Source organism: Varroa destructor, unplaced genomic scaffold (assembly GCF_002443255.2).
Source record: "Varroa destructor unplaced genomic scaffold, Vdes_3.0 BEIS01000002.1, whole genome shotgun sequence".
Classification (NCBI taxonomy): domain Eukaryota; kingdom Metazoa; phylum Arthropoda; class Arachnida; order Mesostigmata; family Varroidae; genus Varroa; species Varroa destructor.
In genome coordinates this window covers 54,453,243-54,471,400 of record NW_019211455.1, presented here as the reverse complement: position 1 = coordinate 54,471,400, position 18,158 = coordinate 54,453,243, and the positions used below count along the sequence as shown (strand labels likewise).

General features: G+C 39.4%; 2 protein-coding genes and 1 long non-coding RNA gene across 12 annotated transcripts in view; 1 reads left to right on the top strand and 2 right to left on the bottom strand.

The window, feature by feature from the left end:
- The first annotated feature begins 1,533 nt into the window (after window positions 1-1,533).
- Window positions 1,534-8,841, top strand: LOC111244301 (uncharacterized). 2 transcript variants are annotated; one of them, XM_022791248.2, is made up of 9 exons: window positions 1,534-1,926; window positions 4,615-4,692; window positions 5,122-5,592; window positions 5,869-5,995; window positions 6,842-6,955; window positions 7,246-7,424; window positions 7,751-7,799; window positions 8,060-8,131; window positions 8,642-8,841. In XM_022791248.2, the coding sequence occupies exons 1-9, from the start codon at window positions 1,877-1,879 to the stop codon at window positions 8,762-8,764; spliced, it is 1,263 nt and encodes a 420-aa protein (XP_022646983.1). In that variant the 5' UTR covers window positions 1,534-1,876; the 3' UTR covers window positions 8,765-8,841. The 2 variants fall into 2 exon arrangements, with proteins under 2 accessions (XP_022646983.1, XP_022646984.1); XM_022791249.2 differs by having other exon boundaries at window positions 1,542-1,841.
- LOC147758007 (uncharacterized) lies at window positions 3,502-4,641 on the bottom strand. Its single transcript, XR_015322064.1, has 2 exons — window positions 3,865-4,641; window positions 3,502-3,688 (listed from the first exon to the last, which is right to left on the bottom strand). It is a non-coding gene; the product is annotated as an uncharacterized LOC147758007 (long non-coding RNA).
- A 269-nt stretch (window positions 8,842-9,110) lies between the features above and the next one.
- The window catches only part of Dys (Dystrophin), a 252,876-nt gene continuing 243,828 nt past the window's right edge, over window positions 9,111-18,158 (bottom strand). For 4 of the 9 annotated variants that reach the window (XM_086981254.1, XM_086981255.1, XM_086981257.1 and 1 more), the window contains 2 exons: window positions 16,982-17,242; window positions 9,111-10,883 (listed from right to left, as the gene is read on the bottom strand). In XM_086981254.1, the coding sequence (XP_086837380.1) occupies window positions 10,771-10,883; window positions 16,982-17,242 (374 nt within the window). In that variant the 3' untranslated portion in view covers window positions 9,111-10,770. Of the gene's footprint in view, window positions 10,884-11,375; window positions 17,243-18,158 lie in introns of those variants that run through there. The other 5 variants (XM_022790383.2, XM_022790386.2, XR_002670685.2 and 2 more) reach the window with 4 other exon arrangements.

Here is an 18,158-nt window from a genome sequence, read left to right as displayed (position 1 = left end):
TTTTTATTCGTGTCTTCATTCTGCAGGAAGCATACAGCTGAATCTCAGTCGCCGCATAAAATGTCAGATTGTGGTGAACTTATATCGTGGCACGGTTGAGTATCAAGGGTATCAAATGGACGTATCGCCTGCGCTTCCATTGTTAACGCATGAAAAAAATCTAGAGATGTGGGAATTTAAACAGTTTTTATATAGATACATTTCTAGAATGGATTATATTACGACCTAGCTTACCTCTTAAAAGTCCGTCTCTGATAACTGATAGGGAATTATACAGTAAATAATAATAACGTACACAAGCAGGCGTATGCTGTAATAACGCAGCGTATATGTACGATAGCAAAAAAACATCTCACTGCTGGATTTATCTAGAGCCAGAACGATTTCAACTGTATTACAACAAACATTAGGGCAACGGCGCATTTGGCTCAGGAGCGACCTAATATTAAATTTCTTAAGCTTTATGAGCAGAAGTCCTTTTTTTCATGGGTATCTCATAGTCTGCAAAAATGCAGATACTTGCGATACTTAACATCAAACTTTTGCTGATGAACCTGATTTGAAGAGGAGATTCGCAGTGGCAGTTTACTCAGGTACTTTGAATATAAAGACTAATGCTACTACTTTACTTAACAGGCGTTAACGACTCTAAATTCGTAAATCGAAGTTCGCTGCAAGCTATACACCCTGAAATATACCGTTTAGTCTTTTGGTTCACAAATGATAACAGTAAATTATCCTTATCAATTTTACTTCGATAGTCTAACATCTAAACTTGAAATAACGTTAATTTTCTGGTGAAGAGATGGAGTGTGTATACTGGCAGAAGAAAAATCTACAATCAAGTTCGGGTTCTAAAGCTTTCAACAACGGAACAGACGTTACTATTATACACATTTGCGTCACGTGACGTGTGAGAGAGTACTCTACATTTTACATTACATATCAATTTGTAATAATATGTAATACATAGATGCGACCCCGTTTGCTTTTGTTAAGGTTTTCCCCTTAATATAATTAATTTTTTCTGTTTGTTCTTTCCAGTTCTAGAGCACCCATTACAGCCAATGTTATTTTGTCTTTGCTATTAGGCTAAATATTTTGAGTTTCAGATCCTATATTGTGCTTAGCCATTGTTTCATCATTATAATTACTACTACAATTTAGCAAATAAACTTGGCCTCAGTCTCATTAACTAAGCCTAAAGGTATTTTCCATTGAAACGGTTCTTGATTTTAGTTGCATAGAGTACGCTAGGTCCATTTCGTACGTCCTTGTGGTTCAATGAACTTTCTGGCTATCCTTGTGTATTGCTTCAGTTAGCTGCGGTCAAGAAAAAGCGTCAGGACAACGTATTGTAGCCGTTCCATGATGACGGCGTCTAAGATAAGAGCAAGATAACAGTTTTGATTAAGAGGGTCGCGATAGCGTCATCTTTCCTGCTGCATGATTTTGTCCGGAAGCCGTTTATTACTGGGAAAGACGTGTCGCGTGATGCGGTGACGGTTACCGGCTCTGTTAACTTCATACTCCGTTCACGGGAGAGGTGCGCGTATATAGCCTGTATCAGATGCCCCCTGCCCCACCCCGCCCCGCGGTAACGATCGTCGTCGCTAGCGTCACACCAGCGATTTTTCCTGCGCTGAAAGCAGAGGGATGTGTCTGCGTCTGTGGGAGCGCTGCTGTCTACGTTAGCCCTTGCCCGTTGTGCGATTTTGTAGATACGCACAATAAGCTAGTAAGAAAGTCAACAGAATGGCAAACGAATTGATTCGCTCGTAGAAAAAGCTCGTATGCCTATGCACAGTATGGTGGAGTGAGCCTCTTCTGGTTACGTATAGGTGTGTTCTAGCATAGTTTAAAATTTGTATAAGATATGTGTTATGAAGTGTTTATCAAAAGCATCGCGACGTTCAACGATGAGCGGTAATGGAGGCAAATGGAGCCAGCTAGAACATAATTCGCTAGTTATATATATATATATATATATATATCATTTCATTGAGGCATAAATTAATGTATCTGGTAACAGTCTGTTATAATGTTTAGGTCGGATACGTACGATTACGCGTCTCGGCTGATAGCACCTGACGCCTTAGTTGATTAGGGTGCCTAACATTATAAAGTAAATATTGTATATCCTATATTTTCCGTGTTTTTAAAGCAGTTCAATGGGCCCGGTGGGATATTTAAAAACGTTTCATGTCAATAAGTGTTTTTCTCAGCTCGACTCGTCCGCCCAAGATCAATAGTATCATATAATGAGGTTATGTCCACTTATTCGTTTTGTCTTAGTCTCGTTGCGGGTATCGTAACCATATGCCGTTTAAGACTTTCCTTTCCTCATTTGTGTCTTGCTAGTACATCGTAGAGGACTTCCGCTACTTTTGATGACTGCCCTTTTATCTAATAAAATGTTTACGGAATAGCTCATGTTTGCAGAAATCGGGAGGCCTTTTTAGTTTACTGAACATTACATGAAGAACAGCCAAAATGAGGCTAAGAAATGCCCTAAAGGACGATTTAATATAACTCAACGGTTGCTTAAAGGCGAATGCAAAGTAAATGTTAACCTTCAAAAAGGCCCTAACAAATTACTAGTTCAATATTGTGGTTGCCTGCAGGAAGGGTTGTGGAAGGGCTTTAAGAATATCTAGCAAAGACCTTCGTAAGCGTTGTGTTTGTTTGACCTCCGCAAGGGTTAGCACTGCGCACAACGTTATTACACACCTCACATATTATTCCTTAAGGCTAACACACAGGTAGCTTCTTTCTTTCAGGTAGTGCAAACTGCGCCTATATACTAACAGTGTGGCAAAGTTGATTGATGCTTTCTGCAGACCGTTACCAAAAATGCTTGCTTTTTTCGTCGAGGGAGGTCTCATCTCCACCTTACCCTAATCTATTCTCCCTATAGCGTCTTTCGAATTTCTTCGATTTCTTCGGTATCAGGCTAATTCGGAGAATCCCGTAATCTATCTTAAGTGCTCTAAAAATCCATATGAAATCAAGTAGCCTTTCGCATATATTCTACGGCCTCTAGTGAAACTTCAAGCTGGGACTCTGCTATGCGTAGCGCAATCGGCTACGTCAGATGTCACGCGTTAAATTGAGACTACCCATATACATTTAGTATTTATAAGTCATTGCGAAGGAGCTACTTATGTTTTCATTGCTCGAAAATCCAATATTACACCGCTTTACTGTGCCTCCCAATAAACGTATACAGATGTATGATAGTATATTCTTCGCTTTCTACATGTGTAACTATTGCTACTTTGGGAACGATGCCCTCGAAAATCATTTCGCCCATATTTCGGTTGATCCTGGGGCTATACAAGGGGCTTTTGAGGGCTACACCTTTCTCCGTGTCGCTATGTGCAAGTATCAGTCGAAGTTGGCACAGGGCATTGACAACCGAAAGAGAACCGAAAAACCCCCTAAACTTCATCATGTGCTTAGGTAAAATTATAGAAAAAAGCGAAACGAATCCAAAATCAAAATTGTCAGTAAGTTTACATATATTTATTATGAATCGCTGAATTTATTAATCAGAGGGTGCATCGCTGTGCCAAAGTTACGTCGCGTTAGTTTGGTGCACGATTTGACGCTGTTGCGAAATAACTTCTCCTTTGCCATATGATGGCTCTTTAAGATCTCTATGGCTTCTAGTCTGAAAAAGACATTGCTATGAAGCAATTTCGAGACAAAATAAATAAGTAGAAACTAAATAAATAAATCGAGGTTTATTTATAATCCGAGGACGACAGATGTACTCGTGTAGTCCAATGCCTTGACGTGACCAAAGGTGATGCCCGAATTTTGGATGATAACATATCGTATGGGCTAAATTAGAACACTTACCAAACAATGAAGTTCCACGTTTAGAGTCTCATGAAGTTTCACAACAATAATAAAAACAGCATTGCCCCGTTACACATATTTACCATACATTGATCACTTAACATGTTGATTTTGGTTTACCTCTAACTGATCCGCTGACTTTTTAGGTTAGTCGATATAACTCCAACAATCGTTAGCGTGCACAGTTGCTATCCTCTTAATATCTGTCTGAGCCATGTTGACAAACAATTTCTACAGGCTTTTACTTCCACTTTGTTTGAATGTCTACGTCTAAGCGTACTTGACTATTCCCTAATACTTTATAATAGACAGTGCATTAAGATTAACTAACAAGTGATAGATGTTAGCAATATGATTATGGTGAGAGGCTCATCAAATGTAGTTTTTTTTTTTATAATAATGGAATAAGTAAAGGTTGACTTTTTTTAAGACCTTTCGATTCACACTCATGCACAAATACACACTAACAGAGTTTACATGATAGATGGTTTTAATTTCTAACAATGTACCATATAAGTTTCAACACGTTAGATCGAACTAACGGAATAAAAGAGAACTCAATATTTGGCATCAAGGTCTGTGGGTTGTTTTTCTTGGAAAAGTCTCGGCAGTATTATCACTGGGTACGAAAGAACTCAAGTAGCTGCCTGCGGACAATCAGATGCGTCAGATGGCCTACGATTGTCATTGTCGAGACACTACTGGACATCTGACATCAAAAAAGCTATATAAAAATCTTACTTCTTACAGAACGAGATCGTCTTCAGAAATGTTCGACTGTGCTGTTTTACTTCTGGCAGGCTGCACCTTGAGTGGTACCGCTTATAGGTAAGCTGTTTGTGAATATTGCAGTCTAGCCTTTTTCATTGTATTGTGTAGCTATATGTCGAAATAATTTTTATACCGATTGTTGCTAGTGGTAAGTTTACGGTGTATTGTATTTGTTGTAAAATAATGTGAGACACGAGTTAAGCATGCTGAAGCGGAGTTTGATAATCTCATATTTGATAAATTGCCTACGTTCGACATCATGAATCTTTTTTTTGCATTTACCCATCTTGTAATGCCGCTGCTTTTGTTAATCCTGACACCAGATTTTTTGAATTTGTTGAAATCCCGCAAAACCTACCCCTGCAAGCTGCGCCATTAGCAAACGCAGTAATTTCCGTCCGATCGACGTGGACAACTTTTCCCCTGATCCTTCATTAGATTCAAGTATCGGCCGTCCACTGCATCCGAACTATTTTCTTGCCTTAGGTTGCAAATGTCTACACCTCAACTCGATGAACTTCCTAAGCTAGGACCTACTCCTCCAGGGTTCCTGGAAACTACCGAACTCCCTCTGCCGCCTGGACACCCTTCATCGCACATCGAATCACCTGTGCCACCACCGAGAAGCCGGGGAGGACCTCGTAGACCTCACGAAGGGCCGCCTATTCCACCACCTCGACGCCAAAGAGAGCCTGGTGAAGGACCACGCTCTGAATTTTCTCCTGTTGATCCCGTAAAACCTACGCCGGCCGGTTTTGATTGGTCGCCTGGTCCTCTAGGACTACCGAGCCCTCCCGGACCTCTAGCCGATGATTTTCCACCTTTGGAACCCAACGATCCCAAAGATAGAAACGTCAGTCGACATAGGAATCGGTCTCCCGGAAGTCCTGATGCGCCAAGAAAACCCCAGCCGGGCAGACGCGGCAGATACCCTTCTAGAAGTCCATCTCCTTCAAGGTGAAGAATATCGAAAATCGTCCCTCTTGATTCTCGCTTGTTTTCAAAATATGAATCGGTGTACGACGTCTATATAAAAAAAAGGCGTTTTTAAATATATTCAGTGTGGAGATACTACCACATGTTCGTTTCCAGGTGCAGTTTGTTGTAGCATTTAACAGTGTAATTTTGATACGCGCTTCTTAATCTCCTCTTTAGTAGCATACTGAATTAGACAGCTAGGGAGTATTTCGTGTTAGAAAGTTTGACACATTAACATGTCCAATGTATCTGCAGAGTTTCTGCAGTGGCTCCTGCTCAGGCCTCACCTGCTGGGGCTGCTCACGACTCATATTCGCACCTGATCTTTGCTATCCAGTGGTCAGGTGGCGTCTGCGCAGATCGAAGGTCCGACAATCGATCTGTGAGTGTTGCAGATACTGTGCCACATGAAGGTCTCCAAATCCATGTTTTTTAGTAAATTTTAGTAAATTGTATTACATATTAACAGGTAAAGACAATGGAACTATTTCGACAACGATCGAAATGCCAAGAAAACCATCTACGTACTTTGTATAGCTTACGAGAATTAACAACTGAAAACTGAGAAAGACGGCTCCTCTTTTTGCGTAACTGTCAACGTGCATTATTACATACATATGTACTCTGTTTAATATTGCACGTTGGATTTTTAAACTAAAATGGAGATACCCCAGTTCGTGTAGTGAGCCTTCACATTACCAAGCAGTTCACCTTCTCAAATTAATCTCTTAACACGTTAATTTTTTGTCATTTATATTTTGTTTTGTTAAGCTATATAATGTTCAATAAATAAGGTTAGGAAGGCTCATTTTTTGTAGGGCGACTATTTAATTCAAAAACAGAAATAATATTTGTAAATGTTACGGAAGCAATTCTATATGTACCTTTCATGCTAGTGTTAATTTTTTTCTGTGTATTCCACGCGTCCAAGCTGCAAACGTCCATGAATACCTTTATGACCCTTCCGAATATATGTTTCTTACTCTCGGAAGTAATATTATAGCAGTTGTACGGCAGTATTACAATTACGTATTATTAATGATAAACTACTTCTATTATAACACTAAATGAAATGTATGTTTTGGTAATTGCGAGTATACGTGATATATATTGACTTCTCAATTTCGACCTGTAATTTTCAATGATTTACCACATTCTACCTACAAACATATACCTACAAGGATAACTAAGCGGTATCGTTCTTTGTGCGTCACTTGGTATGACTTAGTGCATCCGTGATAGTCTACGCAATCACTGGACAATACACGGCCTGTGGCCTTCAAACGAATACGAGGGTCCTCTATTCTGTGATGGGGAAAAATTCGATGGCCGTTTACTTAACGTGAGTGCCCTGGGCTCGCTTTACTCTGAATAACAACTTCATTAAGACGAGTAGGATGTACCGTAAGCAGAAGGCCTTCGGTAAAAAGACACATAAGAACATCTTTCTGTTATATATCGGGTACCCTTATCGCATGGTATAGGTTAGATAGGTATTTTGTCAAAAGCACGAAATGAATTAAAGCTTTCATTTTATACCGATAAATTCGTAGTTTTTTTGGTGAACAGTTCTATCAAATTCTATGACCGTATACACGAATGAAGTAGCTCACTGTTAATTTGCCATTGCAGGATATTAAAGACCAGCTGAATCAGTACTGGCCGTCATATACGAGTACTCAGGATCGGTTTTTCACGTTTTGGCGTCACGAATGGCAAAAACACGGCGCTTGCGCTGCAGACGCTACGATGAGCCTTGTTGGCTTCTTTACAAGTAGCCTTAAGCTCTACAAGAGGCACGACATCAATGAGTGAGTTTGTCAACATCTGTAAACGCTTACCTATTTTACACTGCTAAAAATGATGTCCTAATTAAAATTTCTTCTCTCCATATTTGTAGTTAGTTCGATATTTCCTGGCGCTATGTTTGTTTCCATCCAAAAAGAACTGGACAAATCGGTAATTGATGGCTATATCCTATCTTAATTCGAGTGATTGTTTCAAAGAGCTATCAGTCGGCCCTTCAAGGTATAAACAATAGGCCTCATATGCAGCTCGAACCCATAAAATTACTTTGATACGAAAAACAAAGGTCGCTAGCGAATATTCTTGTATCTTTGTTCTCTGTTTATTTCAGATACCTCCGCAACAGCAACGTTATTCCGTCAAAGCAGAAAGTCTATCATGTATGCTTAATACCATCTAATCTAGTGCGCCTTGTTTGACTGTAACTACGCGTTGTGTGTCTGATAGACCCAGTAAATCGAGCCCACTGGCCATTTGTTACATGTAGAATTTGCAAGCATTCTCTTCATGCAGACGTGATAAAACGATGTAACCACACACACCGTGAGCCAATCATTCTCTTGACTGTATTTATTATTTGAAGACGGAACAATTCAGCAAAGTTTGCGTTTGTGATGTTGACGTTTCTAATTTGTTACAGCCGTCAGAGATCGTGAAGGCAATTGTGGACGACTATCCATACAAAATTGATGTTGTCTGTAATCATCGCAAGGTAGAGCATTTTAAGCAACATAATAATGATTTTTATACAAAAATCACTATTCTAATGGCATGATTTAAAACTGAAATGTTTCAATAGAGATAGCTCCGTTAAAATCTGCGACTAATTTTAATACTAATATACAAATATTCTCGGAGCACGAATCTGTTTACTCCCCATGTTGAAGAGCTTCGGTTATACCTAATTGGATCTCTAAGTCTAATTTGATGTTCATCTTAGACTCTCCACGAATATCTGCACCTAACCTATTTTTTTTTAAATTAAATCAGTTTATATTTAATGAACATAATAATAACAATAATTATACTGTTATCATTGAGCTACAATAGAACTTTAAGGAATTTAACTTGTTAAAAGTTAGTTTGTTGTTCCTAGAAAATTTTGGGCATAGGTTGATATAAGCAGAGTGCCGAAAGGATATCAATAGACACAGCTTTTAAAAAATCCTACGTATTTGCAATGGGTACTTCAGCGTATTTTGTTACCTTCTTGTCCGTTCAGGTTACACCTCATCCTGTCCTCATGGAAGTCCGCTTCTGCCTGAATAAAAGTTTGCAACCTGTAAATTGCAAGGGACGTTACATCCGCTGCGAAAACCAGCTAGTCTACCTTCCCAACGAGTGAAGTCTGTTTTTTTTTATTGGACCGTGCTAGGCTGTTCTCCTACGGGAAAATTTGAAATAAATTTTGAAGCACCAGAATGCTGCTTTTGCCTTTACTCAGTCGAACATTGGTATTCTTCAAGTTTGTTAACTTTTTATTTACAATAACCTATTATATATTAAAACTGTTCAACTATTTTAATCATAAATGTTATTGAATAGGTTTTCGCATCGCTTCTATAAAATACCAGCCAACTAGCTAGACGCTTATTATTTGATTAGATAATTAATAGAATTTCGGCAGTGTTTCCTCCATTTAGAACGTTAAAGATTTCTATTTAGGCACTAAAAATCAATAACACACAAAAAAAATGATAGAAATAACATGATTTATTATTATTTTGGTCATTTTGCGCATCATATCGTATGAAGTATAGTACAATCGCTCATGCTGCAGTTGCTCGTTGTTGGCGCTACTGTCAGTGCAGTACCTGTCACTGCCATATACGCAGAATATATATATATATATATAAACATAAGTACGCGCCATTTATCTAGCTCTTCCTGATCACCTTTTAACAGTAGCGATACTCTACAGCCCGCTAACTTTATGTCTTTGAAGAGCGTAGACCGTACTGTGTCAGGAACTGCGGAATGCTGCGTGTAAATTGATTGGTACAGGCACTCTCGACTTGGTCATGCTCCCCTTTTTTCGTTGACCAAGAAAGTTTTGTTTAGTTGCTCTGAAGCCATTTGTAGGCTTTTTTTCGTATACCAAGCCTATTAGCAGACGAGCTAAAATAAGAATAGAATAAACTACAATATTAATTATTTCTCATATATATGTGTGTGTGTGTATACATTCAATTTGTGTTCGCTGTTGAAGGTCTACCCATGCGAACCCACCATCGTAGTGACAATTCGCAAGACTATACTTCAAGTCGAATTAGTCACAGTCACTTGCAATAGCACAGGTAAGTGGCTGGTCGTCAATAGATCGTCTGAACAAGACGCTTGGTTGATGTGGACAAAACTTTGCTTGTTGCAATATACTCCCGGTGGTGACCCGAACCTGCCTCGTGAGAAGCTCCTTTTGAGGTCTATACATTGCAGGACTACTCGCGAGGATCGCTTATTTGGGAATGTGTCCAAATATAAGATAGGCTTTGTTTTTGGGGTTCGGATCCAACCATTACTGGGAGCGGAAAACTGCGCAGCTCTCCGAGCAACGCGACGGAGTGACGCGGAGTTACCGCCGGCCAATGGGCGATATACTGGTCAGCGCCTGGAATGAGCACTCCAGGCGTTCCAGTAGAAAGAAGGTCAGAGGGAAAGCACGTCAAAAAAGCGCCTAAGTCTGAGGTGCGAAATCGTAATGGCCATCGCTCATATCATATAATCAGTATGGAGCGTTACAGTTTATTACTGCTCTTATTGCAGATCATACCAGAGCTAAGAAAAGCTTTTTAAATTTCGCTGAGGTTTTTATCACATTATAAAAAAAATATTGTAGGACCGTTGGAATCTTTAACGATGCAGCTACAAACATTTTATAAAGATCTTCAATCCAGCCACGAATGGTCTTACGTAAATGCTACGAAGTGCACGGGTACACGTCATATTGTAAGTAAATTAATACGATTGATCAACGCTCTACAAAGCACCCTCAATAGGCTATAACAAAGTACAAAATTTCGTATGGATTATTGCAGAGGGAAATCGGTATTTTTCATTATGTTTACAAGATAGATGAATGGTTAGTTGGGTGGACATTATTTCTTAAATTTCGTTTTCGTCCAGGATGATGGTTGGACCCGGGGCGGGCTACGTACGCTCGTTTAGATCCCATCTGATCCAGGGTCAGGTTTAACTCCTGGCGATATTCTCATGAAATGTTGACGCGTTGAAGCGATATCGGCGTTTTTGGTTGTCGTTAAAAGCGGAAAGCCGGTCGGGGGAATCGAATCGACTTTTGACTGCAAGCAGCTGATGGTTCTTCTTGTCGTACCTGTTGTTATGGCACTAGTCCTAGCTAGGCAGATCCTCAGTGATGATCACTCTGGTCGTGATGACTGTGGTTGAATGGAGTGTTGGGTCAGGTCCGTCGCCAGGATTGGTAAACAGCATGGTAGATCTATCCTCTATAAAAAAAGATGGCACCGGTTACCAGCCGTTTGAAAGAGGTGCGTTTTTTACGTCTACAATAGAAGCAAAGGAAGACAATGATGCTAGAAGCGCGGGCATGCATGGATGTGTGCATAAATAAAGCTTGATGATTCGGTAAAATTTTATATGTCCAAATGGGGCATTAAATATACGAATACTTATATAGATGTATGGACGTGCTTAGAAGTATGCCAGCACATACAGTTCAGACCGTCGTACTATGATACAATTTCTTCATTAAACGCAGCATAAAAAAGTGTTAAAAGGTAATGTTGTTCTTAGTGTGACGTATTAATTCGATACGAAGTATACAATGGTGTGATTGGTGCCACATTATTAGATAAAACGCTTACAAAAACACGACCTACTTTTAAAAACTCGTTCCATAATAATACTAGTGTAATAAACTCAGTCCATGTTAAATATGTTGGATGCAAAAGTCATGCTACGCCGTCGATGTCATTTACCATTATTTCGCAGTAAATTCAACCCGTGCAAACATATCCTAAGTAGTCCACCACACACAGCTGCCACGAGACGCAGTGAGTCGTAGAACCTACAATACTACGTGTCCCTAAGATTAGCGCCCACAAATGTTACCCACTAAGCTATCGCTGGTACAACACCCGTTAGTCTAAGCGTATTCGTCAATAGCGTGCATCTCTTCGCGAAAAAGCTCTCTTCGATCAAAGCTCATTTTATAATGACTCACACATTCTGTCATTCCTTATTTGTTATATGATTCTCCTGCGTGATCTGCAGATATTACACGATAACTTCTAACTTTGTCTGTACTATATGACACGTATATTATATCACTAGGAAATTTATTCTATGTATTTTGTTAGAATTTCAACAGACAACAAGCATGATTTTGATCATGTACACGTATTTGAGTTTATTGTCTGTTATTCTTATTTCGGTTTGTTGACTTTCCGTTCCGTTGGGTTGTTTTCTCGCTCATTGCTATTCGATTTTCCATTTATACTCAACAATGATAAGATACTCCTTCGTCTCATCCAACGCAGGACGTATGAATGGCGCCAAAATTCAAAGTACCTCGTTCAGGCGTCTGCTCAAATCGTTTTTTGCAAAGTCACTCTTTCATCATGTACATAGTATTTCCCATTCATTTTATGTTCCTTCCTTTATCCGCACCCTCTTCGCTTATGTCGAATATTTTCTCGTAATACGCCCAATACGTGAGCCACGTAACTGCCTCCTCATTATTATTTTTATTGTTATTATAATGGTTAGTATTCATAAGTGACTATGTAAATTTTCGCCCCACATCGTTATTCCTCCTGAACAGGCATATTGTTCCTTGTCATTTATAATGCACTGCCAGACAACACGCTAGCTTCTTGCCATTTCGCTTTCATCGATTCATATTATTTTTAAGTACGTCCCATTATCCCTTATATTATACCACTAATATTATTATTGTTATCATTATTCATGCGTGTGTTATTGGCTCGTTTGTCTTTTATAAGAATTTTAAGTAGAATAATGTTTTTCGGCAGCGCAAGATGCTTTCGAGATTTCTGTGTTCGGTTTTAGTTTCTTTTCCTAAGCGACGTTCGTACAATTTTCGTTCTTTTTCCCTCCCATCGTTAGAGCTCCACCATCTTATATGCAATTATAATGTACTCTTCCATATATATATATATATATATATATATATATGGGTTATCTAGGTGTGCGACACAAAATTAGCACTCGTCTCATCCGTAAAAGGCCTATACGCTGTTTTTAGCCGCAGTACCGAATCATATGTAACCTAACGACTATTTTTCTAACCAGACAAAGCCTTTTAAAACCTTTGATCGTACCTTTTAACTTAGATTATGCCTAAATCACAAATGACACGAGCTGTTCCAAACGTTCACTTGATGGAAATCTGTCTCTTTAGATTTCTTCCTAATATGACTGCTTGTTAGAAAATTATTTCGAATTCTTAATTTAATAATCACTCTTATTATTATTGCCATAACATCGACATCGTCGTTATTTGTTTAAGACATTTTTCAGCTTCTTCTTCATGTTTATTCATAGTCATAATGTGTATGTCTGTGTGTTTGTGTGTGTCACATTCTACTACTACCGATACTCGTTCACAGGTTTTATTTTCTCCAAATTCGGCCTTTATATTCAATATCAGTTTACTTGATCTGTGACCTCTATTATGCCCCCTCTTCGAAGGTTCATTATGATTAGTTCTGCAATTCGTTATTGTTACATCAAACATTAGCCCACAGTCTGGCTTACTTTCCGCTGGAACCAATACTCTACACACAGGTGTATATCCGTTCTTTTAAGATAGATATATCTATTTCGCACGATTTCGAGTTCGAATAACGGAGGCTATGCGCGGCTCAATGAAGTTAGGATAGCGTTCACGAGACACGATTGGCAGAACGGAAGACCTGATCTGGATATGAAGAGAGAGGAACTTGCATACTGGAAGTTCCTCTCTCTTCATTACTTTCGGAAGCTCTAAAGGTAATGGCGAGCGTACAAGTGGCGACAATCGCTCGATGCCACCTGAGAATCCGGCGCGTCTGCCACGTTTGCCACGCCTGGTACCGTCGCTGCCAACGAGATGTCTACGTTCGAGCTATATCGTACGTTACATTTGTTTGCTTGTCGATTTTTTCAAGGGTTTATATTTAGTGTCTATAGAATAAATTGGTGCAAATGGCACCCATCCCCCCCATACCGCCATGTGTGAGTGTCGTATAGCTTACTTTAGATGTTCAATCCCTTTTAGTCGCCGTAGAGGCGAATACTAAGGGGTGTAACGATGATAATAGTATTGGTAGCGAATGTTCGGGTCCCAGGTCTCAATACCAAGGAAGATATCGCTATGGAGGTTGGCATCGTAGAGACATGGCCCTTCTAGCCAGTTCATCATACCGAAAATGGTAGCCCCTATGCTTTCCGGCTTCCAAAAACGTTTCCAAAAACATTTTTCAAAGAAAAAGCTGTGCATATAAGTTCTTAAGCAGCTCGCCTATATTATACTGCTCTAACTCAATCGTTTTGTAACATCATTGTCCACAGCGTATTCCTTTCTATGAAAACGATTTCTCCCAAACGTTTTGTGTGAATAGCAACTTAGTAATTCTATTGCCATATTATTAGCCTTATTGTCATTACTTTTTTTTCACGGATACTATTCTTAATTTGGAGGAGGCATGAGGTGGTGATATCCTTCTGTGTGTTAGCCACCTGAGGGAACGACTGTTCCCGAAGGGTCATTGATTACGAAAATTACCTTCTGTGCATATCTACGGCGAAAGAGCCATCGTCAGTGTAGCCGTTTTGTCAATATATCTTTTGTAAATACGTTAAATAGCTCGCAACGAGTCAAACGTAGCTGTTGCTTGCTTGTCCTCAGTTTTGGTTGTAAGTACCTCCTTTACTTCCCATCTTTTTTGTGTTTCTCTGATTTTTTGTTTATTGTACGCCGCTCGCTACAGTTTCGCTTCTATCTGGATGTGTCGTGTATATGATGTCTGAAGCACCTGCCATATGTGTATCTATACCACGTTATCGCTACATACGCGTATATATATGCATTGTACCGTAATAGGTAAGGGATTAGGGAATACTATCTCAGCAGCCCCTTTATTTCAGCGGTGGCTTGTTTACGAACGCCACATAGTCATTAAATCGCATTTTCCGTTTTATCCCTGTAATATGATCATTATGGAGTTGTACAAAAACTCAAACAGGTCTACGGTCACAGTATACTCAGACCTTATACAAAAAGGCACATAACACTCAAATAATGTAACTAGGTATATTCTGTTTGTTAGTTCCTCCTCTCTCTCTTTCTCTCGCATTGTCTGTGCTCGGACATCTTTGCTAGTTCCGACATTTCCGCCTGTTCAGTAGTTCGCTTTCACTTGTTTTATCGCATGACGTTACACAGCTGTCTTATCATTATCCGTTCATTATAGTCCATTGTATTTTTATAATAGTAGTTATTATTGTTATCGGTTGTCGAGAGGGCAAGTCAGCCCATGAATGCCGGGGTGGACCTACATCGCGATAACTGAATGAGCATACGCTGTGCTATGTTCGTCGACCATGCCCCCAACGTCAAGCAAAGCCCGGACAATTAGCAACACGAGTTCGCTATAGAAGGTCCGATGCATTTGCTCTTTATTGGAAGCACCGATATGCTTAGATGCCTGTGCCTTTTATCATCCTTTACATATATATATACCTCTGCATTTTTGTGTTTGCTTATCGTAGCCTCATGATCACCCTATCTTCATTGAGACATTATCGAATCCAACTGCATCTTTGTTTGCTTTCTAATGATCATCTTACCTTAGCTGTGTGTTCTAAAATAGCGAAAGGTGAGGTTTTTGGGCAACCCGAACAACGGCCCACAATTTAATATCGTTGTAGAGGAAGACACCGTTTCAACAACCCCTTCCCCCTTCAGAAATGTCGTTTACTTTTACTACAAACGCCCTAAAACGCACACTTTTCGTCTTTACGGCAACCTAATTTCAAACTGTGCCAAGCTTGCCAACTTTTAAATCTAATCTATGTTTTTCTACACCATTTTCTCTTGGCTTTTTTTTTGTAATTGTTATCTAGCCATGAGTCTTACCTACATGACGTCCACAGCAGCTAGTCATGGTCGGCCCACCCCAGCGAGGCAACACCACATGTCTGTAGATTTTATCATCGTTAATACTATTATTTGTATTAATATTTATAATTATATATTTAGTATGCAAATAGATAAACAGCTCAGTGCTACTCTCATAGGAGGCCTACCTGCCGTTCACCTGCTATGTACATTGTAAATGACCGAAGCGTCGTCAGTGCAGGACAGATCCTGTAATACTTGTTCGAGTAACTCCAAATGTCTGCGCGGACCACAGCAACTCGGTAGTGTTATCGTCATCATTATAATTTCATCATTATTTCATTAATTTTTATAATTTTTTGGTAGGAAGGAGAAAGCATAGTCATTGTCTTTGTGTAGTGTCTTTACTAGTCCTACATTTTGGTATTAGTATTATCAATCATACTACTATTTTTGGTATCATTAACACATGGCTGCTTGAAGCTTTTGTCAACTTGCCAGCCATCAGGTTAAGCAGACGACATCTTTCATCTAATTTCATCCTGCGTTCACTGGAAACCTGAACGCTTTAAAATTTTTTGCTCCCCATAATGCGACTGGCTTCTGCGACAGGCCTTTTTAATATGTGTAACTTCGCTTCACGCCATAACATATGAGGCGATGGTGGGTATCCATCAATGGCTTGTACTTGTCTTGTTAGGTGAGCGTGCCTATCGTAATCGTGACACCTCTAACGGTTTTATGAGTGACCATTATTTTATACCGAGTGCCTAAGACTCATATCTGGCTTGCAGAAGCGTTTGTACTCGACAGCTTCTGTCGTTCCTCCCTCTGGGCTGAGTATCAACTAGACAAGAATGTATTGAAGGGGTCAGCCACTCTGTTGTTTGTCTAACACGTCGTTCCGGAGAGACCTTCAAAACATATATACGTTCGCTTTTGGTACGTTTCTAGATTTTCCTCTTCGGCTGTTGATGGATCATTCGACTTCATATGAATTGGATTAATGCCCCTGTTTAGTTGTTCCGTATAGACGAATTCATTTAAGATTATTGTAGATATGTGACTTAATGTTTGCAATATTATTGATTATTTCTTTAAATCTAAGGTGTTGATTTTTTATACATTAACATTCTGCGTAATGTTTCTTGTGAAAACTAAAGTTTCTCGGCATCAGTGCCTCTAGCAACAAGTAGAGCAGTAATGACCAATTTCGAATACATTACGAGTAGCGTGCAACAAACTAATACTGGTATTTTGTAAAACGAACTCTTATTGCAGTGTCTATGACATTATCCTTTCATTTATACGGAGACAAAGCTTTGTCACCCGATTTCGTAACTTTACAATCATACATTCTCCGTAACCTTTTGCTATCAGGAAAAACGTTTCTATTGACTTAAAAATATAGCCTTTTTAATATCAGCTAGTCATGTTCGCCTCTTTTTGGTAGCTTCTTACTAGATAGGTAATTTTCGTCGACAAAAATAAGCCTCAAAGACTTGCAGTTCAGGGGCAGTTCAGTAACGTACTGTTTTCGTTCTGCATCTCCATTGGCCTGATCATCATCGACAATACCGGTGTGGAATCTTTGCTCAGTGTTCATTGGGGCATCCAACGACGCAAACGTCTTGCTACCATCCTCAGTCATTGGCCCTTGATAGTATTCACACATTGGAGATTGCTTCCATCCCTCACCGGTCTCACGGACAAACGATTGCTCTGCAATGGACCACGCATCCAAATCTCGGTCCAGTTAGCGAATCACAAAAGCACAAACTCTACAAAAATTGACTAACCTCTAGGATCGGGCCATTATTCCTCTATACACAGGCCATATACCCAGAAGGGCCATCACCTAGGACACACTTGACCTGACTGACGGTTGTCGATTTTCGTTTGTGGTGTTCGCTTATTGTTACGGTTATTTTTTCATGATGTTACGAATGCTGTTATTAAGATTGATTACTATTTTTTTCGAATCAATTTTGTCTCACTCTCCCATAAGCATTTCCTTCTATTAGGTCCACGCAATGCAGAGACACACACCGTCCCTAAGCAGGGCGAAAAGCGGGGTTTGAAGGCTTTTCAAGGACATTTTTCCTTATCCAATGTCAGCTGCCTAACATGTGATGTGCCACAGTCGAACATCGTGTTAGTTTCAGATTCGCGGGGTGGCAACATCTCGTATCGTCCACCTCAACAAGTGTTCGCTTTTCAGTAAACCTATCAGTACCTCGTATCTTATATCTTCTGGACCATAGTCCGTTACCGATCTGTTTTTTTAACTCTGTCTCTTTTTCTTTTTGTCAAAAGACAAAGTCTTTTGCTACAGATGCGGAACTCGGCCGTTTCTATAGACACAATATATAATTAACTACCATTCTCTGTCTCTTCTCAATTCGTCTCTGTGTAATAGCAATCTACGTTCACTACACGCTTGTTTATCGCAAAGGATTTTTACTGCCAACTACTTCAACTATTATATCATTATATATATATTATATGGCTAGTTACGATAATAATTGTTGTTATTATTAATAATCAGCTAAGTTATTTTTGTCGTTTTTATACTTATTAGAATCAATGTTCTCTCGTCCTGACTGTAAGGGTTGCACACTTTTCAGGTGTTTCCCTT